The 26,070-nt window shown below is 34.1% G+C and overlaps 1 protein-coding gene across 3 annotated transcripts in view; it reads right to left on the bottom strand.

The window, feature by feature from the left end:
• LOC127861162 (titin homolog) overlaps positions 1-26,070 on the bottom strand; it is an 85,984-nt gene that overhangs the window by 7,891 nt on the left and 52,023 nt on the right. For 2 of the 3 annotated variants that reach the window (XM_052399536.1, XM_052399537.1), the window contains exons 8-22: positions 25,835-25,925; positions 22,202-22,272; positions 21,737-21,849; positions 19,594-19,732; positions 18,353-18,406; positions 18,178-18,257; positions 15,981-16,045; positions 15,216-15,270; positions 14,755-14,882; positions 14,383-14,479; positions 13,992-14,096; positions 10,896-11,018; positions 5,731-5,844; positions 549-691; positions 4-130 (exon numbers count right to left, since the gene is read on the bottom strand). In XM_052399536.1, the coding sequence (XP_052255496.1) occupies positions 4-130; positions 549-691; positions 5,731-5,844; positions 10,896-11,018; positions 13,992-14,096; positions 14,383-14,479; positions 14,755-14,882; positions 15,216-15,270; positions 15,981-16,045; positions 18,178-18,257; positions 18,353-18,406; positions 19,594-19,732; positions 21,737-21,849; positions 22,202-22,272; positions 25,835-25,925 (1,505 nt within the window). The remainder of the gene's footprint in view (positions 1-3; positions 131-548; positions 692-5,730; positions 5,845-10,895; positions 11,019-13,991; positions 14,097-14,382; positions 14,480-14,754; positions 14,883-15,215; positions 15,271-15,980; positions 16,046-18,177; positions 18,258-18,352; positions 18,407-19,593; positions 19,733-21,736; positions 21,850-22,201; positions 22,273-25,834; positions 25,926-26,070) is intronic. The other variant, XM_052399538.1, reaches the window with a different exon arrangement.

The following is a 26,070-nucleotide window of genomic DNA, read 5'->3' as shown; positions in this document are numbered from 1 at the left end:
CACCGATACTGCATACAGATTAAAAGACTTCGGATGTGGATCAATAACAAACCGGGAGAAATCCACATTGTTCGTCGGAATATCTACGGGCGCGTCGATCTTTCTCCACCAATTTCTTTCGATTTTGAACCTAGTGTAATAATCATATGTCAGGAAACTATTAGAAGGAACCCAAACCAATGATTGACCGCCTGCTAACGTTCCTTAGACATCATCATATAGGAATAATAAAGCTCTATGAAATTACCAGTAGCTTAATTTATATTACCATCAAACAAAATCACTAAAACAAGAACAGAACATCAAAGGTTCGAAAGCAGGTTTGCATTTTACAATTGAATAGGTTAATGCTCACTAAAATAAATTGTCTTCTCCTTCATTGCTTCTTTTAACTTGTTATGTCATTATGTTGTTTTGTATTTTTAATGTAATGTTTTTCTTAAAACCGGTTTAAACCCTCAAAGCCTCACATTGACCGGTCAGAAGCTCTTCACAAAGCTACTTGGTGGTTTGCTTAGTAAACTTGGTTTAAACCGTTGATCGATTACCTTTTCAGAGCTATAATAAGTATTGGAGGCAGTTTCCAGATCTCTAGTTTTATGACAGTGTCACTTTGTTCCCCGCAGTTTTTGACAGTCATCAAACAATTTCCTGTTACCCTTCTCTCGGCAAAAAAATGCTTCAGGCATTCCTTAAATAAACCAAAGCATAGTGTATATTTATAACGTAGGCACAATGACATCATAAGCGAGCTCTGACATTGAACGTATATTTAAATTAGGTTCACTAAAATACAGACAAGTATAAATATACATAAACAGAAGAAAGAAAATTAAAAACAAAATGGTCATTCTAGCCATGAAACACTCACGTGAGGTCAAGTTACACAAATTGTCGTATTGTGACCTAGTGTTTCATTCTAATATGCCCAGTTTAGAAAAGTGCATTAATATTATTAAGATAAACATTCTGGTCTCGAGAATTGTAACAAGGGTTATCTAAGATTTGACGTGGTTTCCTTATTTTTGCACGTACATTTTCTAAGGTTGTACTCGGTCTAAATATTGCCAAAGTGAAATTCTTACCTAGATATCGTCACGAAGAACAGTCAGACTAAGATAAATCAAGATGGATTGAAAAAAATTGCTTCTAGAGTAGAAACATTTTTTTTTAAAGATTTGACTAGGTTACCTAGCTTTTGGACGAACGTTACCAGGAGTCTAAAACTAGATAATGTTTAAATAACATTCTGAACAAATTTAATTAATATTCTATGAAAAATGAAGCTTTTAGAATGTTACTGAACTAAAGGTCGTAGAAGACTAATGGACTCAGGTGATATTGGGTAATATCGACTGCATTCGTAACGTATCGATTTCGTTCGGTATATTGAACGATATTGTCAAACGACGGTAATCTAAAAAGTTGCATTTAGAAATATTGCGTATTGTGTAGATATTAACGATAAACTGAAACGGAATAACATACAATATATTGATACAAGGTATAATTCATATTCGACAAATCTATATACAAACATTGCGTTTCGGTTTGGTAATTATAAATATGTTAAAACAGACATTATTTCTCTCAACACATACAACTTAACTACATAAATGCTCTTTATAACAATTGTGTGGTTCGGCTTGCCCTCAAACCGAAGTTAACCCTTTGATTTATCGTTCGTAAGGGGTGATTCAAGTATTAATCAGTATATGTGTATAGTTCGTGTTCATCGGATTCTTCTTTTGAGGGATTTATTCATGAAACTTCCAGACACACTATAGTTCATCAAATGATCAACCATTAACGCGATTTAATTCGTTAAATCGTGTTAATTTTTTTTTAAATCCATGTGATTTTTTTTCCCATTGGATTGTTTCCAATGAGAATTTTTTTCCAATGGAATTTTTTTGCCATGGATTTTTTTCCAAATGGATTTTTTGCAATTTCTTAAGTCGGATAAAAGTTTTTAATTGCGAAAACAATAATACTGACGATAAACAAATTAATAATAATTATAATGATAATAATAAACAAGAGCTGTGTTCGTAAAACACAATGCCCCCTACTGCGCCGCTTTGAAGCCATATATTTTACATTTTACCATGCAGAATGACCTTGACCTTTCACCACTCAAAATGTGCAGCTCCAAGAGATACGCATGCATTCCAAATATGGAGTTGCTATCTTCAATATTGTAAAATTAGACCTTTGACCTTGACCTTGAAGGATGACCTTGACCTTTCACCACTCAAAATGTGCAGCTCCATGAGATACGCATGCATGCCAAATATCGAATTGCTATCTTTAATATTGCAAAATTTGACCCTTGACCTTCAAGGATGATCTTGACATTTCACCACTCAAAATGTGCAGCTGCATGAGATACACATGCATGCCAAATATCAAGTTGCTATCTTTCATATTGCAAAAATTGTCACCTTTGACCTTGACCTTTAAGGATAACTTTGACTTTGACCTTTCACCACTGAAAATGTGCAGCTCCATGTGATACACATGCATGCCAAATATCGTGTTGATATCTTCAATATTGCAAAATTTGACCTTTGACCTTGACATTGAAGGATGACCCTGACCTTTCACCACTGAAAATGTGCAGCTCCATGAGATATGCATGAATGCCAAATATCAAGTTGCTATCTTCAATATGGCAAAATTTGACCTTTGACCTTAACCTTGAAGGATGACCTTGACCTTTCACCACTCAAAATGTGCAGCTCCATGAGATACACATGCATGCAAAATATCAAGTTACTATCTTCAATATTGAAAATTTTGACCTTTGACCTTGACCTTTCACCTTGAAGGATGACCTTGACCTTAACTTTTCACCACTCAAAATGTGCAGCTCCATGAGATACACATGCATGTCAAATATCAAGTTGCTATCTTCAATATTGCAAAAGTTATGGGCAATGATAAAGTTTTCGGACGGACGGACGAACTGACGGACGGACGGACGAACAGACTGACGGACGAACAGACGGACTGACTGACGAACAGACAGACGAACAGTTCAAAAGCTATTTGCCACCCTTCAGGGGCATAAAAATGTTATTGGGAAAGTTAAGTTTTCGGACGGACGGACAGATGCCATACATTTGACCTTTTACCTTGAAGGATGACCTTGACCTTCTACCTTTCAAAATGTGCAGCTCCATGAGATACACATGCATGCAAAATATCAAGTTGCTATCTTCAATATTGAAAAAGTGATGGCCAATGTTAAAGTTTTCGGACGGACGGACAGACGCCATATATGTGATATTTGACCTTGAAGGATGACCTTGACCTTCACATTTCACCACTCACAATGTCCAGCTCCTTGAGATAAACATGCATGCCACATATCAACTTGCTATCTTGAATATTGAAAAAGTTATGACCAATGTTAAAGTTTTCGGACGGACGGACAGACGCCATATATTTGACATTTGACCTTGAAGAATGACCTTGACCTTCACCTTTCACCGTTCAAAATGTGCAGCTCCATGAGATAAATATGTATGCCAAATATCAAGTTGCTATGTTCAATTTTTAAAAAGTTATGGCCATTAAAGTTTTTGGACGGACGGACTGACTGACTTACTGACGGACAGTTCAACTGCTATATGCCACCCTACCGGGGGGCATAAAAAATAATTATCATCATAATAGTAATCAATAATAATAATATCAATCATCATCAGAATCATCATTATTCTCATCATCATCATCAGGAACAGCAGCAACAGCATCATCATCATCATTTTCAAAATACTACTACTACTACTACTACTACTACTACCACTACCACTACTACTACTACTTCTACTACTACTACTACTACTACTACTACTACTACTACTACTACTACTACTACTACTACTACTACTACTACTACTACTACTACTAATAATAATAATAATAATAATAATAATACAAATTCTTTACTCAAGTCAAATAACATTTATTTAAGATCCGCACACAAGTGAACAATCATTTATCTTATTTCCGTATTACATTAATCAAATATAAACTAGAGCTTTGTCACAGACGTAACGTAACCCTCCACATGCTGCATTGACACATACTATTTTGCATGCTGTCTTCACAAAACAAGAGAAGCTAATTTCTGGCGATTTTTAAGAATTATTATGCCATTATCATGTATGGCCATTTTAACCTTTGGCCTATTGAATTATTTCGCATGAGACGACGTCCAATGACTGTGAACTAAATTATTGTACAGAGTCATTTTAAAATCTCACAATGAATGACATAGTTATAGCCCGGAAAAGCTCATTTATGGCAATTTTTGACTTTTCAACTCAAAGTGTGACCTTGACCTTAGATATATCGACGTAGACCGACAGACCGACCGACAAAGTGACTCCTATATAGCCCCCATAACCAATGGTAATGGAGGTATAATTATCAATGATCCGAAGAAAACAAGTCAAATATCAATTAACTGAGATTTCTTCACAAGTAAAATATCATTTAAGAGCAAATCAGTTAACAAACATGCCTGATTCACCAATCCATTGTCCGTTCATTTGGAGTCAGTTAAATGTGAGTTATATCTCGAGTGTCAAAAGTACACGTTTTTTTTTGCACATTTATAAAGAAGTAATTATTATAATTAGATAAATAAGTTTAAAATAAGCTTAAACAAATCAATTTTAATGTATTGATTATCATTACATGACATGTCATAATAATATTTAAAAAAATGAAATAATTTTACATGTAACTATTGAGATTTTGTGATCAGTATAATGTGTAACACAATGTTTATACTGATTGATAGCATTAAGGTTAAAGGTGCGGTTTATAGTATGCTTCGATAACGCATCTTCAGTCGACTTCGATATTAACCCCCCTCCCCCGATGACTGGGATTTAAGTCGTCCGTTTACACATGGCGCACAAGGCAGCCTCGGCACATTGACTTATTTCCTTCAAAGGTTCCCATTTGTACACATGGGTGGGGAGGAGCAAGCGTGGGATTAATTTTTTGCATAGAAAAATCCAGTGCCCTGAGCGGTATTCGAACCAGGGACCTTCCGATCCCTAGACCAAAATCCTACCACAAGACCACTGTTCCCACTATGGTACATTTGAACACGTAATATAAAATATGCAGTATACTTGATTCACCATTTTTGGTACATTATGTTTTTTCAGATCTCTGGCATACCCAGCCTGACACATAGGCACTGAGGTCAGCACATATATATTATTCTTGACCAATATATAGAGAAAAGCCAATTATCGATATGGTTGAACGGTGTACAGTTTCGTATGAAAACATACAATTTTCGAACAGCAAAAATAAGAATAACCGTTTGGCAAAAAAAAACATCTGTGGTAGAAATTAGTTATCTTTTACTTCCTAAGAGGTAAGACGTACGATTCACCACGCACGGCATTGACTGACAACACAAGCTAACCAAGAGCACTTCATCCTTAAGTGAGCTATCAACAACAGACAAAGACGATAAAAATAAACAGACTAAGTTAAATGAATTAAATGTATAATTAATCAAAGAAGACCATAGACAAGTGCAATTACAGAGAAAAGAATAATTTTTGCAACAACAAATAAACATGATTTAAGGACATCCGACAATGGTATAAAACGAATAAATACCAATAACAGTAACCAAATAAAAGATGGAAAAACAACAAGAACAGATAAAGAAATGATAACTAATGGACTTACATGGAGTGTACACTCAGTTGTATTGGGTATTGGAAGAAACAGATACATGAATGTCTCGAAATCCACGATCTGTTCGTTACATGTCCGACACGTAATGGTCTTCTTGATCTGACCCTGAAAGGAGCAGCATACAATGGATAATACTCGACTTAAGATACTGTGAAGTAATTATATGTCATGGAACATAAATTGTCGTTGGTTTGGTTTTAGACTGATGTACGAATTTAAAGTTTTAACTAAAAATGATGTAGAATGTGTAAATTTTTAAAAGACTAAGTTATCCTAGACATGATATACATAACATTCCAATGTAATTCACGCTCCTATCCTGGGTATGTTTTGCAATGCAGGAAAATCCAGATACTTCACAAAGAGGAGTACATTATACTGTGTAATTTACTCAAAATGGAATTTCTTTTTAACACTAATGCTGTAAAGCTTTTACGTTGACATTGACTTCGTTTAGGAAGAATATTAAGGATGTGCGCTAATTGTTAACAACTTTATTATTGATTTGAATTCGGTTGTTTGTTTTTATCTATATTTACTAATATCTAGTACTAGTATCCATATTTTATTGTTTCGATTCAAAAGCATTAAATTCATTTACACATACTTAATAATGGTGCTTGTAAATATGCTTGCAACAGCTTTAAAAGGCAGCATTCAATTCAGAAAAAAACACACTTTAAACTCGTTAACATAACCAACCAATGCGAAAGACGCAAAAATCTTGTCGGACACGAGGTCCGATAACTTTTAAAATTTGTCGGACCTCGCCAGATTTTATCGGACCTCGTTTTTCGTCCGTGCCGAGACAAGTATGTTTCGCCGTTTTATTAAAAGTTGTTAAATTTTAAATGCCGCTCACTTTCCAGCCATATCATGATATCAGTAAGAAAGTGATTAGCGTTTATTTTGTATTAATATTAGTTTCATATCTCGACTTGACTCGCTACGAATTTTATTCGCGGGAGCTGTAATTTTGTGATCCACGTTTTCGCGATCGTTGACACAGCCACTTCTACTTCTTCATCAAATCTTGACACGGGACAGGCAACGGTCGTGTGGTTCCCCGCTTTCTATTTACGATCATCACAATGCTCGAAACCAGTAAAATTTAATTCAACCATGATGTCATTGATGCGTCGCCTACGTCACGAAACAATGTGCAATATTTAACTGGTTCTAAGAATCGCGCTTGGAGTTTGTTACGTCACCAGCAAAGACAGCCAGTTCGACTGGTTGGAAAATTGATTTTAAAGTTAAATAATCTATCGAAGTAAAATAAACATGAATTAGACCTTTTTTTAATATTCCTAGTTTCGTGTTCATTTTTAATCAAAGTTTTACATATTGTTTTTTTTTTTTTTCTTGTCGGACACGAGGTCCGACAATTTGGGAAATATTATCGGACCTCGTCGAATTTTATCGGATTTGTCCGAGGTCCGATGTCTTTCGCATTGGTTGAGTCATAACACAAATGTTTTTTCAATTATAATTAAAAAATGAATTTGCCAAACTTGTTTTTCATTTAATTTGCAGTTCTACATTTTTAATACAATCTTACACCATACATAATCGAACCAATACTCATAAATGGTCAAATGTCTAGTTTTTCTATACGTGTGAAACGAGGTATTAAAGGCGCCGATAAAGTTAAGAATGTCGCCAGTTTGACCATGATTTGAATGAAATAATACAAATTTAAAATTGGCGTCGTCGCTTCGCGGACAATGATTACAAAAAATCGGAACTTGACCGTCCCTAAGTCCAATAATGTATTTATTGATATTTTGGTTTGCCAAAATCAGAATTACACGAAATGAAGTGTCCACTAAAGAGTGATTACTTGAAAAAAACACACACACATAACGAAATATAATGGTTTAACTGTATATTCGATCTCTGTTTGTCTTAAGATCTTTGTTCAATGACTTGAAGTCAAAAGGTAACGTCACACAATCCTTTGATAGTATTTCACACTTTTATAAACGCAAGATGTTTCAACGCAGACCTGAGTTGAAGCCATATAGGTCATTAACATGCGAAGAGATTAAACAGGTAAAATAGTACTGTATTGCAACATATAACAGTTTGACATGATATTATGATCCATACTGTGAAGATATTTCGTAAAAGCTCATCTAGTACTACCCAATATCGGATTAATACAACTCCCAAAACATTTAAAGGATTTCTTCTTTACACAAACTAGTCATTTAAATAAGACAAATGACTTATTGCTTATAAATTAATAACACTACCTGATACAATAAAATATTTCTATACATACAACAGCAGCAGTTTATCTGGCTTAAGTGGAGTAGGTGCTAACAGGAGCTCCATAAGTTTGATTATCCCGTTTTAAGTAAATTTTAGTTAATGACAGGGTAACAGGGTATTTCCGTAACGATAGCAACTACAATTGTGGTTAGACGAAAAACAATTACGCGCTTATTCACCACATGACGCTCAAAATACTGAGTTTTAACAAATCTATCTTAAGAACTTGAGTATTGAGTTTTAAATGGTTTATATTACAATAGCAACCACATTGATTGTGTGTCAAAACACAAACACTCGGAAATCGTTTGCATACTCTTCATATGACCCTGTATCTATCAATTTGTCAACTAACTTGTATTATTTAAGTTATCGAAGAATCCAAGATTTTCAGAAAGACAAACTGCAGACAAATACGGGCACAAATAAAATATATTAATAAGTTTTGATTATGATTCAGATTTTAGTTGCCAATTGTTTATGTTGCCAAAACCTGAAATAACGTGCATATTATAATAACACATTAGACTTATGACGCGAATTTCGAGATAAATTTTGATGGGCTAAATTCAAAGGAAAGTCTCATCGGTATATTTTCTATTTCTGTGAAGAAATCTGAAATATACAAGAATTAATTTCAACAAATAAATTAACATTATAGTGCATATTTCGTTCCAAAATCACATTATCTCAGAAATAAAAATAGATACAACTGAATATCATATTGATTTAAAATGTGTTTTCATCGACGACTTTCCTCGATAACCGGCTACAGAAAACGCAGTGGTATTGAATTGTCAAATAAGAACGCAGATTTGTTTTTGTTACGTTTTTTAAGGATCGACACATGCCGATTCCCGCAGTTAATTGTCTGTGAACCGTTTTCAGCAGTTCGTCCCCACGAATAATTTTAATCAAAGAAGGAGCTTTATATTTGTTAAGGGCAAAACCTATTTTGCTTATTCTCTCACTAGGTCCTCTGTCCTCATGCCAAGTTTCAAAACCCTAGATTGTAAACTTCAAGGTTTGTCGCTTGATACAAACGGATATACGTGCGGAAGTGGAATAAACCTATAGTCCTTAGCGTTCACACCGGCAGGGGACTAAAATACATGTGATTACCACAATAAAATATCATAATATATGAACCGTTAACAATGTCATGGTCAAACAAAGAAGATGCCAATTAAATAACAATTGCAAACGACGGATTGTCTCAACGTCTTGTATCGCCCAGATGTGTTTGTTTCCAACCATATTCATTGAAATAATCCACCTATAAAAACTTAAATAAGTACGCATTTTCCCTTAAAATGATCATACACAAGGATATGAACATTTCCTTTCCGAATCCACCACATAATCTGCTAACAGAGATCAATAAACTATTATTTAAATTGTGTGTGGAATGGTAAAGCATGAATAAGCAAAACTATTGTACTTAAAGAATTTCCAGAAGGTGACTTGTAGATGATTTTTGGCGAGTTATTTAAATTGCTTATAGATCCGTACAATTGCAACTGGGAATGGAAAATAGATAACTATTGTTTAACAATTATATACGTTCAAAAGTATAAAACTTTCGAAGTCACTATCCTGAAAACTAAATTAACGAGATCCAAAATGAATTCTGGAAAGATACCTTGAACTCATTTGTAGAACTCTGTAGAAAAGACATTTTTAAAATCAGTACTTTGCTTCAAAATCTATTTTTCTATAATTCAGAAATAACAATTGAAAAAAAAATGTATAAAAAGGCGTTTATTTTGTTGGTGACTTGTTAAGGTAAACTGTATGTGTTTATAGACTCAGCTTCAAGCGACTTTCACATTTAACCTCTGACCACTGGGATATTAGTCGTCCATTCGGCGTAGTATAAACCCACGGTACATGACTAATTTCACTCACAGGTACTCATTTATTCTCCAGGGTGGAGAGGCGCAAGCGTTGGCTTAATTTTTTGCTAAAAAATTCTGTGGTCTGAGCAGGATTTGAACCAGGGACCTTCCGATTCCTACACCAGAAGCTTACCACTTAGACACGGTTCCATTTGATTCAGCTCGCTGAACTTTTAACCCTTTTCAGTTATGATGATTGTTTTCTTCAATCCAAGCTACTTATGTTTTCATAGGAATTATTAATGCAGTTAAAATAAACACGAAGCTCAGAAGCTCTTCCGGCACTTGCTTTCTATGAAGCATTTTATTACCACTTGCATCCGGTCCATCATAGTTAAAATAAAGGGTACAAACCCACTATGGAAAAATGTGTTTTTGTCTGTGTGCAAAGATAAATGGTCGAATAATAATTAACTTTATTAAACAAAATAATGGCGTAATGGTTTTGACATGCCTTTTCATATTACACAGAATTACACATATAATCATATGTACAAACTCTTTCTTATTTAAAATTAAATATGCCACCTCAGCCAACTACACGTTTAGTCAAACCGCTATTTGAAACAATTCAACATTTATTTTTGGAATGTATAATGTCAATCGCTTAATATTATATTGTTTTCTGGCTGTTATAAAGTTTCGAACTCTCTGCAATGCCTTCTAGGACTCGCGAATACTAATGGACCCTTACATCTAATATTTGTTCTGATCAAAATGTATATTTATAACAGTATGAAATGAACTAAACTTAACCCACTCTTCAAGCAACACAATCATACAAGTCCTTAAATTGCTATGTACGAAATAAAATTAACTTTTTTAATTATTTGTGGCAAAGTAAAGAGAGGGAACCATTGTAAGAAGTTGAAATAAGAGACATAATAAGGTATGTTATATCATATATTTTTTTATCAAGTATTGTTTATATTTTAATGTAAAAGCTAATATAGTGCAAATACCCATTCACTATCAACATACTTGAAAGAGGTCCACTAGGATGGAGTCGTTATGCAATGTGTGATCCCGCCAGGGAATCTTCGCAGAACTTTCTTCGGTGTGTCCCTCATTGCTCTGCTCCTGGATACGTGGTTTGTCCTTCCCCTGCAATCAAAACTGTGTTACATCTACATATTTTCACAATCCTGAACATGTTGTAGAAATATAACCGTGTGCGATATTGACATTTTAATTGTTAAAGTAACACATACCTTTTGGAACGTACAACAGTTTAGATCATGAAACCATTATATTTAAGTTGTAACCTAAGATCAAATGTCGAATCAGTTTATATAGTTTTGCTTCCGCTAGCTCAAAAGTGCTTTTTAATCTGAAAATATTTCTCAGTACAAACAGAATCCAGGTTGGCCTTAAATAGGCTATATGCTATACCAAATGGGCACCATGTAGGACTAAGTATACATTTCTGAAAAATAGGGAAAATATCGTAGGAGTAAAACAAACCCACATTGGTTTTTCCTAATCGTTTGCCCATATTGGTAATGTTAAGTAATCAGTTGGGCTAAATATGAGCTTCTTTAGACTAATGCAGAAGATGTGACCTATCTTGAACCCTTATATATGTTTTCTCCATATAAGACCCAGTTGGGTCCCGAGCCAGCAAATTTCTATAGGTTATCAAAGCGCACAGGGCGACCAACAATTACATCCATAACAGAAAAGTTTATTAAGGTCCCAAACATTTACACCCGTTATGGTCAACAAGTCCCACCAGGAGCAGTTAGTTGGATTTCAAAAATGCAAACGCATATGGGTCTCCTTAAAAGGATCATATGGGTCTCCTAGAAGCATGACCAAAATATTCCATAAAATAAACCCATAGGGGTCTCAATGTACTTCATAAAGTGGCAAAATAAGAAACCTGGCAGAATACACATCAAAATCAAGATATTTGCCGATAGGTTTAGATGACACATAACTCCACTTTTTTCTCAAAATGCACATACATAGAAACTCAAAATCGATCTGTAAATCATGTAAGTAGACGTTAACACCAAAAACTAAGGTCATTAGTTCAAAGCGTTTTGAAAAAAAGTCCGGACAAGTATGATTTGTAAGAAATTCTTAAGTGAAAGCCCAGTAACTTCGTCAAAATTCAATGGACCGGAACGAAGCTCAAAATTCATCTGTTTGTCATGTAGACTCACACACCAATATGGTTAATATCTGCAAGAGTTTAGCAAAAAAGTCCGGAAACCTGTTATTGTACAGAAAATATTAAGTTCTTAAGCCCATTACGAAGCTACAAATTGATCTGTAACCCATGCCGTTAGACTACCGTAAATCAGGTATATATCTCGAAGCGTTTCGGAAAAGAAATCCGGAAAGTATTATTTTGAAGAAAAGTCCAGGGCACATAACTTCGTCAAAAAGGTAATGGACCGAAACGGGACTAAGTAAGTAATGAAGATATACTCACACAGCAAAAATCAGGTAAATATCCGCAGGTTTTCAGCGAAACAGTCTTAAAAACTGTTATTTTAGAAAATGTTATAAGTTCAATAACTTCGCAAATACAAAAAAATCTGGCAAATATTTCAAAGCGGTAAGGCAAAACAACTCCGAGAACGGAATGCTGGACGGATGGACAGCCGGACTTACGGAAGGACGGACAGACAGACGAACAGTTGAGAGATAAATCGACTCACGTCCACTAAGAGTGCCAAGGCGGATCCTATAAAGAATGTTTAATATGATTTACCACCCCTCAAACAAAAGATCAAAATGAGTGAATACCAGACCCATGTCGGCCTCATCAGGAGAAACCAATTTTTTTCACTAAAAAGAAAGCCAGCATATATTAACTGCCACATTTTGACCGTTATGTAAATGAACGAGTTCATAAATGGACACGACTTATTATTAAGGAGGCATTTACTATTTTAAAATTCGCTAGAGCTGGAGTACACCAATATTAAAATATGCGCATGTCCAACATTTAGGGATACTTCGTGTAAGGTTTCTTCTAATTTGGATAACACTAGCTCCTGTTATCGGACACAGAAATGGGACATCCAATAAAATATTATGTTATTAATAAATCTCTGAAACACCATTGGACCGGAACGAAGAGAATGTCCAACCGACGGGACTGCTAAATATAAATGTTCATCCAATCGCGATCAATGGTGCTGTGATCTTACGCGGAAACAAAGGTATGACGTGCGGAATGGCGACTATTGAGGAAGACAGAAACGGTAATCGATGAAATTCGTTCATGACCCAAGGAAACTTAAAAAGTTAACAATATTGTTTGCCAACTGCAGAATTTTTTTCTTTTGACGAATCTTATCCAAAAAAACAGTACCTTAACTTTGGGGCTGTCTCAAGCTATTGTCAATTTAGATGAATATCACTGTTTATAACTTAACGACGTTCACAATATACCAACGTCAAATATACATATGTAAGATGTAGCTTTGTAAGATGTGCACTATGATATTGTTGTAATCAACGGGAATGAAAAATAAGTAACGTCCCAACTGTTTATGTATGGTATGTTGATGTTCAGTTACACGCAAATAAAATACGTGCGTTGGAACTCGTGTACAACTGACAATACACCATTGGGACGCTGTTCGCGACAAGGTTCATTAGATCAGACAAAACATGTGGCATTCAGAGGATTAATAAAATAAATGTGTACGACGGACAAAATGCGATCCTACATATTTACCATGAGCACGTTGTGCTCGTGTGAGCTTAATTGAAAAAAGTGTGCGGATTTCAGTTAAAGATCCTATTATCATTTCATAAGTGGTCTTATTAAAAGTGGTGAACATAAGTTTTATCAGCTAATCTAGGTACCAACGTATCAAGTCAAGTGTGCAGTCCGTCAATTATAATGATGATAATCAGTTAACGTTAGTATAATATTTAAGTGTTCTAAGTGAAGTCCTTTCGAGACGAAAGTAATAAGCAAGACACACATTACATCGTTGAGCGCCTAATGCAGTTCGTGAACGAAGTAGGTTTTAATCATGCTACAAAATTAAAATATTGTTGAGACCCTCGTGAAGCCCGTTCATGACAAAAGTCCGAAAACGTAAGTACAACCTCATTGAGCCCCTCATGCAGTCCTTCCATGAGACATGTAAGAAACTCCTGGCAATCCTCCTGTCTAGAGCCCGCAAATTTCGACTGACATCGATCTATTGCCTCCTAAAATGTGTTGCTTTGCAAGGTTAGGAATGGAATTATTTTAATTCGTCTGAATTTAAATTTTAAAGTTTTAGTTTTTCTATTCACAACACTAATATATTTACTGTTCTGGCAAGGCAGTACACATGACGCAAGGAAATTCATATCTTCTTTAAATTTAAGCTTGTTTGAAAAACGAAATATATAACAAAAACACAATTTGGAAAACTCACGTTAACTTACACCTTTTCACTGAAACTGGACTACAACATAATTGAAACCAAACCAAAATTTAATTATATTTTACCTTAAAATTTCCGGGACTCCTACATTTATATTTGCTTGACCACAGATCCTTGACCAGGTTAGCAAATGCATCAACAAGTTGTCCATTGAGGTTGTTGCTACACACACAAGACGAATACTTTATTAAAATGGTTGAACATTGTAATTGATTTTTAACTCGGCTGCATAAGGATCTTATTATTTTAATTCACCGTGCACAAATGCGTCAAGTAATTCAAATTTAAACTGTATTTCTCTATTCACAACGCCGCTCAATTAATTATTTAACAATTTCCTAAAGTAAACATTCATTGTACAGACATTATGCAGGCAAGTACATCTTTATATGAAAAACAATTCCAACGAAAACCATGGCAAATACAATCCAACTGACCTGTTGAAATGCTGATAGTGGTAAGTTAGGAAGTAATTTACCAACGGCAACGTATTGTTCAGACACTGAATGGTGCTGTTCATATAGCAACTGTTGCCTAGGTTATTAAGTCCTGTCAATGCCAGAACCTACAGAAGCAAGATTCTATATTATAGATGGAACATTTGCATTATTTATTTACAAAAAAAATATCCCCGTGCGACCGAGCGACACGGGTTTGTTGTCCAATCATGAGGCTCTCTTAGAAGTTACATACACCATATACTGATACATCTCAAGAAAAGAAGAGGTTTTACTCTTAGGATGTGACACAAACTTGCGTTTCATACCGTCCCAATTCTTAAAGTCGTTATTCACTGACCAAATTCCTACAGATAATGCTCTATTTCCATAGATAATTAAATGAAAACAATAGATACACCCCATTTCAAATTTACATATCAAAGAAATCTTCCACTCACCGTACAAGCGGGGTCCAGATCGCTTTTCTTGTTCGGAATGTGAATCAACGTCTTTCTGGCACCAAATATAATAAACATCAATATTTTTTTCGTTTATATTGGATGCGAAAATATGTACATGGGACGAAGATGATCATGCCTTGTGCCACTAGATAAATAATTATGCGCTATGCGAACAATAAACACAAATACGAATGAAATGCTGTGCCCAAATTCGAAATTCTCTCGTCAATCTTAAATAGTTTTTGGATATTATTCCTGACTAAATAATCGTTGAGCTAAAATCCCTTAATGCACGGACTAGTGTTGAGCCGGAAACAAATCTATGCACATACGGACAGGAATAACACTTCATGTTGCTCACTGATTATCATGACAAAGACATCAAAACTAGGAGTTTGTCAATGAACTGAACTATTAGCTCGATGCTACGACAGATCGATACAATGAAAACTGGGATTCTTTGCAGGTTTATGTATGGTTTAGCAAATTACTAATATAACATGTCAAAGTATTTTTGAATTACCATAACTCGGCACAGTCTTATATACAACCTTGCCGATAAATATATTCTTTACATTATCCGCCTGTATTGTTGTGGATGTCGAAACACACATTACTAGGAATTAGCTTGTGTTGATGTATTTAAACAATCTTATTATAAATAGTTTTTGTAATTGCAGCGAACATTCGTGAGATTTTTTTCCTTTTTAGATTTATATTCAAATTGTTCTGTATTTTAACGTTGAAGTTGAGTAAACTTACTCTTCATTTAATGCAGCGGCTTCTAAACTGTCGTTTTTCGCTAGTACGTCTTCATCGAAGTGCCCCTGTCAAATGTAACGATTATTGTTTTAACATACAGCTAATTTAAAGAAAGTCTTGTGAAAAAACATTGACGCATTGTGAACTTAAATTTATCTATGCAGTATTTTCTCGTAATTAAAACAGTTTCTTCATTCAAAAAGTGTAACATAATAGAGTTGAAAGTTAAGAATAATATTTGTGTTTTATATACAACACCCTGCCCTCTATGTGATTTTAATCTTAAACTTTGTCAAAACTTAAGGATTGTTGAGTCAAAGTTATATCACCGGTGATTTGCCATAATGTAGATTTTGGGCAGTTCAATTGCTTGTTTTGTTTTACATTCCAGAACGTCTTTTACATTCCAGCACGTCTTTTTATATGCATTTATATTTTGGAAGGAATATGATTCATATCAAAATATGTTTCATAATGACATTATGACATGGAAATACAACATACCATATATAAAAGTCGGATTTCGTACTTTTACACGGACAAATAATTGTGACAACACTACTTTGGATTTATAGAAATGTCAGTATTTTAGTTGTAAATTTGACAGTTCTTCAATTGTAATGGTTTTGTAACTTGTTATTACACCGTAAAACAGTGCTTTTAATTCAAACTGTGTGAATTAAAGCCACATAAATACTCAAAAACACCATCCGAACATTCACGATCGAACGCGAGATTGGCTTCGGGCAGCTTATGAGAACTACGTCGTTCTTGCGCAGCTACCCGAAGCAAATCTCGCATTTACTCGTAAATGTTCGGATATCGTCGTGGGGAATTCATATGGAATTCACCGTGACACACATAACTAGCCGTTTGTATCTCATTAAATCTATGATACCATACCACATCAAAGGTTGAATTTTTTGCTATCGCTATAAAGACACTAAATGTTTATGGGTTAACTTTATTTTACGAAATATTTTACGAAATATTCGTTGATTTTGAGTATTTATGTTGCTTCAATATGGTACTTTGGTGCTTCAATATGGTAAAATATGATTGGTTAATTGAGGGTAATGCTATATTTGTATTCAAAACCTTGAGCTTAGACCTAAGTGTTGACCTAAGATTTAAATCTTTATTTATTCCGAGGACATAAACAGACGTACATTTAGAAATTTTGGCAAAATTCTGTAATTAAGAATCATTCAATTAAATCTCAAATATGTGGCTCAAATTAACGAAGTTTTAAAGTCATATATAATTAATATAAACATAATTTAAAAACACTTATGAAATGTAATGCATTTTATTATTTATGCTTGTTTTCATGCAATGTTTAATGTTAAGTTATATGAGATATAAATGTGTGCACCTGTGTGCACCAAAAAACGTACAACCTATATGACATTTGCAGAGTGTAAGTGATTAATTTAGGTTTCACAAAAGTATTACTTAAGCAGTTTACATGCAAAAGTACATATATTGTTGATGAATATGCAATTTAAACAAGGCGGTTGACCCTGTTTTCTTTCATTTTCTGATTGCTTGTGTAATTATTATTTGCAGATAATTTATTTCTGTTTTTGGAAACAAATGCCAAAACTACCGCAACTGCCTTAAATGGACATTTTCACAGCTTTTGGCATGCATTAAAGTTAAATGTTTTAAATTGATACATGTAAACAATGAAACAACAATAACTAAATCCTAAATTGGGCTAAACCCACTGACCCTTTGAGTAAAAGTCTAGCATTGAAACCACTCGACCATCCGTCCATATTCAGTGTGTAGTGTATTTTATACTTTATAAAAGTGTCATAAAATATAACGATAACAACATAATTCTAAAAATTATTCATTCGTTTTGCGTTTGTAACGCTCCATAATTTTCAGGTTTTTAAATCGTAAAAAAGATGCTTATAATGGAAGTTTGAGATCATGGTAAATGTTAAGTATTACTGTTTCCTCGCAACTGTCAGCACTGCAACAAAAATTCGCGAATCTGAAACATTTTTTTTCAAGTTTGTCAATGTACACAAATGTTAAAGGTCCCTTGAAAATATTTACCATTAAACGATTTTTGAAAGACATGAACTGCCTCCGTATAAATCAGTTTGATTGTAATTATTATCAAGCAAGGTGGTGACTATTTCTAGTGATTGGAAAAGTATGAAATCATAGACCTTGTACGTACAGCATGTTTGATTGGGTTCTTTTTGTTCTGGAAATCAGAAGCGGGTGGACCCTTGTCTTTTGAAAGTGAACTCTTGAGGACTAAAAAAGAGACAATAAAATATTCAGAAGAGAACGTGTGTATTTTATGGTAAGAAGTATCTGAGTGATAACGTTTGAATCATGTACAATAATACCTGTCTCAACCGAGCGTCGTCTGCACCTCGCCGATTGACGTAAAAAGCGAACATCTAAAATTTCTTTAAAATATAAGTTTATTGCATCATACAAAACTGATACTATAAACAAAAGCCAATTCGTTAAGTTGATATACCCTGTCAAAAAAGTAGTGCAGAACTAAACAAAAAGGTTACGTGAAGAATTGTTTTAATTAACATGCCGAGATATAAAGAAATCTGATCAACTTTCGAAGTAACAGCCCAGAAAAACCACAACGTACACAAGTAACAAAGGACAATGACTCAGAACTTAACACGTGTAGGGTAACCGTTTTTATTAATTGAAATTCTCCGTTAGTTACTGATATATAGTACTGAATTGTTTCGACGTGACTGAAGGACGGACGAAAGAGCAATGCAAAAACTTTATCTCTCATATTAACAAAGGTTATTGTTATCAGTTGTATTTTTGTTTAATTATGTTATATATTAATATGTTGTTGAGTGTGCAACACGTTCATGTTTTATTCATAGCATACACAATAATTATCAAAAACATGTTTTAATATTCTAAGGAAAATGTTTAAAAATAAGACGACAACCGAATAAGATGTAATGGGTAATTTCGTAGCCATGTATAGTATGATGTATGATTTCAATAAGGGTCATCTTCTTTCATAGGCCAATGCATATGTGAAGTATTTAGCCAATCGGTAAATTTGTTGACGAGTTATTGATCGGAAACGATTTTCTCACTTAGTGTGATAGTGACCTTGACCTTTGACCTAGTGACCACAATTTCTATAGGGATCATCTACTGTCCAAGGCCAATGCACATGTGAAGTACAAAGCCAAACTGTCAATTTGTTGACGAGTTATTGATCGGAAACGATTTTCACACTTAGTGTGATAGTGACCTTGACCTTTGACCTAGTGACCCTAATTTCAATAGGGATCATCTACTGTTAAGGCCAATGCACATGTGAAGTATCAAGCCTATCGGTCAATTCGTTGACAAGTTATGGATCGGAAACGAACTGGTCTACCGACAGACATACTGGTCTTAAGACAGACAGACCGACCGACATCCAGCAAAACAATATACCCCTTCTTCTTCATAGAGGGGTATCATGAATGATCTTTAGCCTTCTATGAAAATGTTATTTGTAGTCATCGTTTGTTATTGCGAATAGCGGACATAACATTCTCATTTTAGGACTATCGTTAAAGGCTAATAACCATTTTAACCAATAATATACCATCTTTGCGTTCCTTCAAATTGCCCTCCATATCACCCTTGCTAGGTTTGACAAGGTATGTATCCAGTTCCTCTCTCAAATTTTGCATCTTGGTTACACCCTGATCAAACTTCTTACGGAGCTCTTTGTCATCCAAGAACTATGCCATAAGAAATTGAACATGAATATGTTGTTACTTGCTCATAGAAATCAGGTAACTTATTTTTAGACTAGGGGTAACTTTTTCATGGAAAATGAGTTTACTTGGTCCAGTAATTGCTATTTCATAGTCGCAGGAATGGATAAACTTGATGATAAAATTTAGGTTACTTGGTTGGGAACTGTACAAGCACATTGTTAATAGTGTTTTTTTAAGTGCTAAACAAGGCTAACAGAAAGGTGGCTGGGCGAAAAATGGGTTAAGTCGGTCATGGTGTTACTTGAATTTAGAAATGCGGCAATTCGGCTATGAAAACGGAGTGTATTGATCATGATGAGATGGAAATTTAAGAAAACAATATAAAATGTTTCTTTGTAATGGAAGGAAATAAGGTTACTCAAATACAAAAACGTGGCTATTATTATAAAGCTTTTACAAAGAATTTGTATGATGTCATTTGCAAACAATCGTCGGGACAATGTCTTTTCATTTGAACCATGTTTTCAGTTTCACATTTGTATACATATAAACGCAATTATATACAAGCCAAATTCGAGATCTTAAAATGTCCGCATAACAGACGCACATTTTAATTGTTGTCAACATTCACATTCTTATTCTTATGTGCATTCACTCCACAAACATGTTTTATAGTAAATAACAATGAGCATCAGATTGCTTCATACAAGTGAAGTTATAATAGTCTACTTATAAAATACTATCCGAAATGTTATGTTCACATGACATACACACAATGAATATTTACTTTGCTTCATTTATTTGGGCTGCAATATAATCCGACATATAGAACTGAAAACGTCGAACACGATAAAAGCGTGAAAAGCATGGAATGCTAGGGTGTTTTGACGGCTAACAGACCCTTTGATTAAAAAATATTGACGTCATAGCAAAACGAGTTGTTATTTTTAAAACAACGTTGAAGAAAATACAAAAATTGAGAATGTAATCCTTAATCGAAAACAAAATTCTTGCAAGCTCAGCTTCACCGGCACGGGTACCAAATGATAACCATGCTGCAAATGAGAATGTTAGATATCACTTACATTTATTAGACATATTGTAGCTTGTAAATTCATAACTGTTTATAGGCATAAAACCCCTGAATGGCATCATTTGTAAAACAAAAACAATCCGGCCCGCAAATGCTTTAACTCAACATTTCATCTTGCTCACCTACGCATTGATAATCAGAATAACATTTCTATATATTGAATATTTCAATCGGGTCACGTATTTTTAAATACGTAAAAATAATGGATACATCATAATCAACTAATATTGTAACATACAATTTGTTAACACATTTTAAAATTATCATTTAATGTATTTGATTGCAAAAACGTGCTATTTAGAATAGTTTAAAATGAGAACAATAGCAAAATATTATCTTTTTGCTTTACACAACAGAGGCATTTGGTGTTGGAAGATGAATATTTGAGCAAATATCTTTATTTATTTGAACACAATTATCATACATTTACTCGGAGACCGTACGGGGTAACGAAAATTTACAAAGAATGCGATATTACAAGACAATAAAAACAGGTTTAAAACTGTAAACATAGCTTTTCTACATTGATAGTATATGGATTGATAAAGAATTTAACGATGTTTATTTAGTTGTTGAGCCATTGTTATTTACATTGCACAATTCTACCGATTTTGGTAATTGGCAGACGCAAACATCTTAGAAAATAGCCGCGAGAGGCTCAGCATAAAGCATTAGTCATGCCTAGCATAACTTGGCTGTATTTTATGTGTAGAAATTGAAGAAAGCTTACTTTGTTATTACTTCGTCATAGAAACTGGTTACTAAAAGGACATTTTCTTAATAACGAGTATGTAAGTGGTTATCAATATTCATACATGTTTAGTGATTAACTTGATATCACTTATATTAAATCTACACGCTTTCCATGCAGATTATGAAAACGAAACATCAATAGGACAGCTGCATATGACAAAGTGCACACAATTTATCACCTCTGATATCAAGACGTTGAGCTCAGTTAATGTGTTGATGCAAGAATCCGTTGCCCCTTCCACGTTCACAATCTCCATCACCTTGGTATAGGCCTCCCGAAGAGCAAAACACTCTAAATAGAAAAAAAACTAAATTTATATCATCAATTATGTTAAAATACCTGACACAAAATATTGGTATTTATAGGTCCTAGCGATGTTCTGATTTGATTGATAGGTACAGTCCTGAGTTTTAAAGATATGTCATTAAACATGAAATTTTAATTTTGTTAATAAATGTTTATTATCTGTTCCAAGGTTCGTATTTATTAAAGAAGAAATTCAAAGCATTAATATGTTATTTTGCCAAACATGTAAGATGTATTGTTATTTCAAAAGAAAACAGAGCAATGCGTTTCCAATAACATTTTATAACATAAAACTTGATCATCAACTTAAGGTTGGGGTTTAAAGCATTAGATATACCTTTTTGGATATTTTTCAAGAACTTCATTTTAGATCTCGTGCTATTTATAAGAGCGGTAAGATCCGTACACCTGCAAAGTAAGCACAGTAAATCAGAATTATGATTATTACAGTAACCAGAAGGTCAGATTGCATTTTTATGGACCTTTAAATACTGCCTGCATCACATTACTATGCACTGAAGTCATAAACAAAAATATCGTATTCACAACAAAACTTTGTCACAAACGGAACTAATACTCCGGAATTACGGTGTTTGGTAGATTGAAGGGCACATAACTAAAGAGTGCGTGGTCATTGGGGATGAAAAAGGTATCTTGCACATCACATGTTATGTTGATGTTATGTTTGTAAATTGTTATATAGTTGCTTACACAATCTTGATCCATAAAAATGAAACATTTGATGCGGACTGAACAACTTACCGATCAAAACCAATATACCACTCTAAAACTGTGTAACCTAGCTGTAAAACATTCGCAATAAATACCACTTACATCGCATTCACTACACCTAAAGAAAACACGTGCTTCAGTCCCTGTTAGCAAATAGAAATTTCCATTTATATATTAACAAGTATTTATAATTGTTTCGTCCTTTTAACTTCTGCAGAAGATGTTTATTTATAAAAAAACAACTGTCACAAGACAAACTGGTGTTATGTGTAAACAGTAAAAGGTACGAACAGTTAAATATCAAAAGTTCTTAAATAAGTATATGTGGAATAAATCCTTCTGTAAAACCATACATTTCAAGACGAAACATGATAATGTTTTCAATATTTTGATAACAAATGAAATTTTTGCTAAAGTTATGCCCTCTGCTTTATTCCCGCTTCTGCTCCTCCTGTTTGTCGGCATATTTAATAGTTTTAACAAAACCTAAATTACTAAACTAACAAATGCATTGCGAATCACTAGAAAATGTCACCAGGGCGATCCGGCTTTCTACACCGCCCTTTTTAGCAGAACCCAGTACTTTTTCATGATCATGCATCCTTCTCAATATAAATGATGCAATTCAAAGCATGCTATTATTTTCAGCCACCCACATACTTGGTATGAATGTATGGTACACGAAAGGTTTATTATGACTGCCCCCAAAAGTTGGTTTGAGTTTCAGTAAATAAACACAAATTACTTAATATCCAATCATAAAGGCCAAGTTATTGATCGATTTTGTTTTAGCAACGGTGACCTTCACCCAACTTGCAAAATATCCACATCCACTCTAGACCACATTGCAACCTTTCGATATCGGAAGTTTTATCGAGGGCTTTCAATGCCAATTTAGCTAGGGGTTATTACAGGGCAACATTATCGGAATTTACTAAGAACAAAAACGAACAGTTTTGTCCTAAATATTGAAGCTATGGGCCCTAGTAATCTGGCATATTGCATTAAAAGAGAAATGTGTATTATCAAGTATCTATCAGTTGTTGTTAAAGGTACGGACCTTTGTATGTGTGGTTGCATGATGATTCTTATGAAATTAGTGAAATTTCAATTAAATATATATGGATTCAAAGATATGTACCAGTTACACGAATATTTAAAATTAATTCCATCTTGCTCGGAAAAGTGAACTTGGTTTTTCATAACAAATTTTTCATAACAAATGGATTGTAGCTTTATTTAGCTTATAGATCGGTCAAAGTTATAGACCCTAAGACACATGCACAGTTTCACTTCAATATAAGATAACGAGATATGGAGCTCCTGCAATCTAAATATTTAGCAAAGAAAAAGATGGCATACAATAGCTTAATTGCAGAACATATTTATGATCCTTAACCTGACGTTTATAAACACAAAAGAGGGAATAATTCTGTAGAAATACTTTGTAACACTGATAGGTATTGGTCTGCGGTTGCTATTTTAAGTTTCCTTTAAATATTTGTAGTAGATATATTGATATAAACTGGTAGCAGGAAAATGTTAACCTGAAATTTCAAAATGCAAAATATTGATGTTACTGGATACATAATCTGGAGAACCGTGACAGGCATGATGTGATAACTTGGCATATCAAATGGTAAACAATAAAGAAGATACATATTTATGTTTATGCTTCTTAAATGTTAATACACATCATGCTTATTTTCTTGTTGAGTGCAAGCGATATAAATAACAATAAAAAAAATACACAAACCAGTTATTGGCAGGATATACACATCTTTTTTCCTTATTGCCAAAAGTTTTATCTGAGACCTTGACCTATAAGAAGGCTGTTACATGTTTGTTACAAGCGACGCAATGTCGTGATATGATGCTAAAACGAAATCCGATTATTCTTTATAAAGTTACTGATCGGACAAGAATATTTAATATGTTTATATTTGTAATATGCAAACACGTCACGTCTCCACTTTGACCTATTAGTAACATATTTGACATGTGACATGTTTACCTGGCTTGATATCATTTCTGCCAATATATTTAGGAATTTACGCCGGACAATTTTGCGGCAATAAATTTCGAATTTAAGGCCGGCAACGGATATTTTCCTTCATGATATGTATTTACGGAAGATGTACGTATCCACTGAAACATTGATTTGTAAGAGGATGCTTAAATGTGACACTTTGTGATGATATGATCATGTGTGCAAATTTTTAAATAAATCAATACAAGGAATATGCACGCTAGTCCAATGCCCAATGTTACCTTGACCTTTGAGCAAGTAACATATTTTATTGCAAGTGACGGGAAGTAATCATAACACGATGAATTATCTAATTTATTTTGAAATCCTATCATGAAAGACACAGTATTGTGCTGGACTAGTACTTCCACTTAATTTAAAAAAATGTGACATCGACCATAAAGCGAACAAGATGTTTGCTAAGAAGTACTCGTCGTCTTTATTTGATGATCAGCTTCGCCTATTTACTTCGATATGTCATCATGTAAAAACAAAATATAGGCCGGACACTAATATCTGACCTTCTACTTTGCCCTTGAAATGTATCTAGCGACATGGCTTTCTTACGGGGAACAGCGGCTTGATATGATTATATTAATTGGTTGCAAAATTTAATCATGCACGACATATATATGAACCGCAAAATAAATGTCATCCGCCCTAGCCCAAGCCTAAAAAAATACAAACTAGAGTACCATTATATGACGCTCCACCTTTATCGCGGTGGGAGTGGGGGGGGGGGCAGGCGGGGAATAAAACATTCATTAATGCACGTATAAGCAATTGTGCATCTAAAGATATCTTCAAACTATTGCTCTCAACTATCATTTAAAACGAAAAATTTAATGGACGTTGATAATTTGAATGCACCATTTTATCGGCCAAATAACCGGAACATTAATGTTAACATCGTGTTTAACAGCTTTAAATTTGCAGTGTGTATGTTGCTATTTATGTGTTCTCATTGTTTGCATGTATGAAACCAGCCTGGAACATTCTGAAAATACGCTAATGCTTATATAAATTGGAGTTAAATAGCAAGTGGGATGATCAGAAAAAACTGCTAGTGTAAGCTCACACGGAAAAGGGAATTTATTAATGTTTCTATCTTTGTTTTAAATAGTTTTTTTCATGATTTAATCTGTAAAGTTTGATTTTCCAACACGTAGGGTAAGATGAAGCTGAATTATAAAAATGATTTTCCATTACCTGTGTACAGTTTTGGAAGGCATGTTCTCCTGTGGAATCACTTCGCCCGTATTTGCAAATAGGTTGGTGATGTTAGATGAATCGTCAAATTCTATAAGATATGTATCAGCTTTGTTTGATAAATCGTTAAAGATTCACTTGCATCGAAATGTATTATAGGCGTGCCTTGCTCAATCAATAAGGGTGGTATTTTTAAAATGATTATGGAGAAAGAAACTTAAGTTCAGTAAAGTATC

The sequence above is a fragment of the Dreissena polymorpha genome, chromosome 15, assembly GCF_020536995.1.
Source record: "Dreissena polymorpha isolate Duluth1 chromosome 15, UMN_Dpol_1.0, whole genome shotgun sequence".
Taxonomy (NCBI): Eukaryota; Metazoa; Mollusca; class Bivalvia; order Myida; family Dreissenidae; genus Dreissena; species Dreissena polymorpha.
Note: the sequence above shows the minus strand (reverse complement) of the source record. Positions and strands in the feature narration are given on the sequence as shown.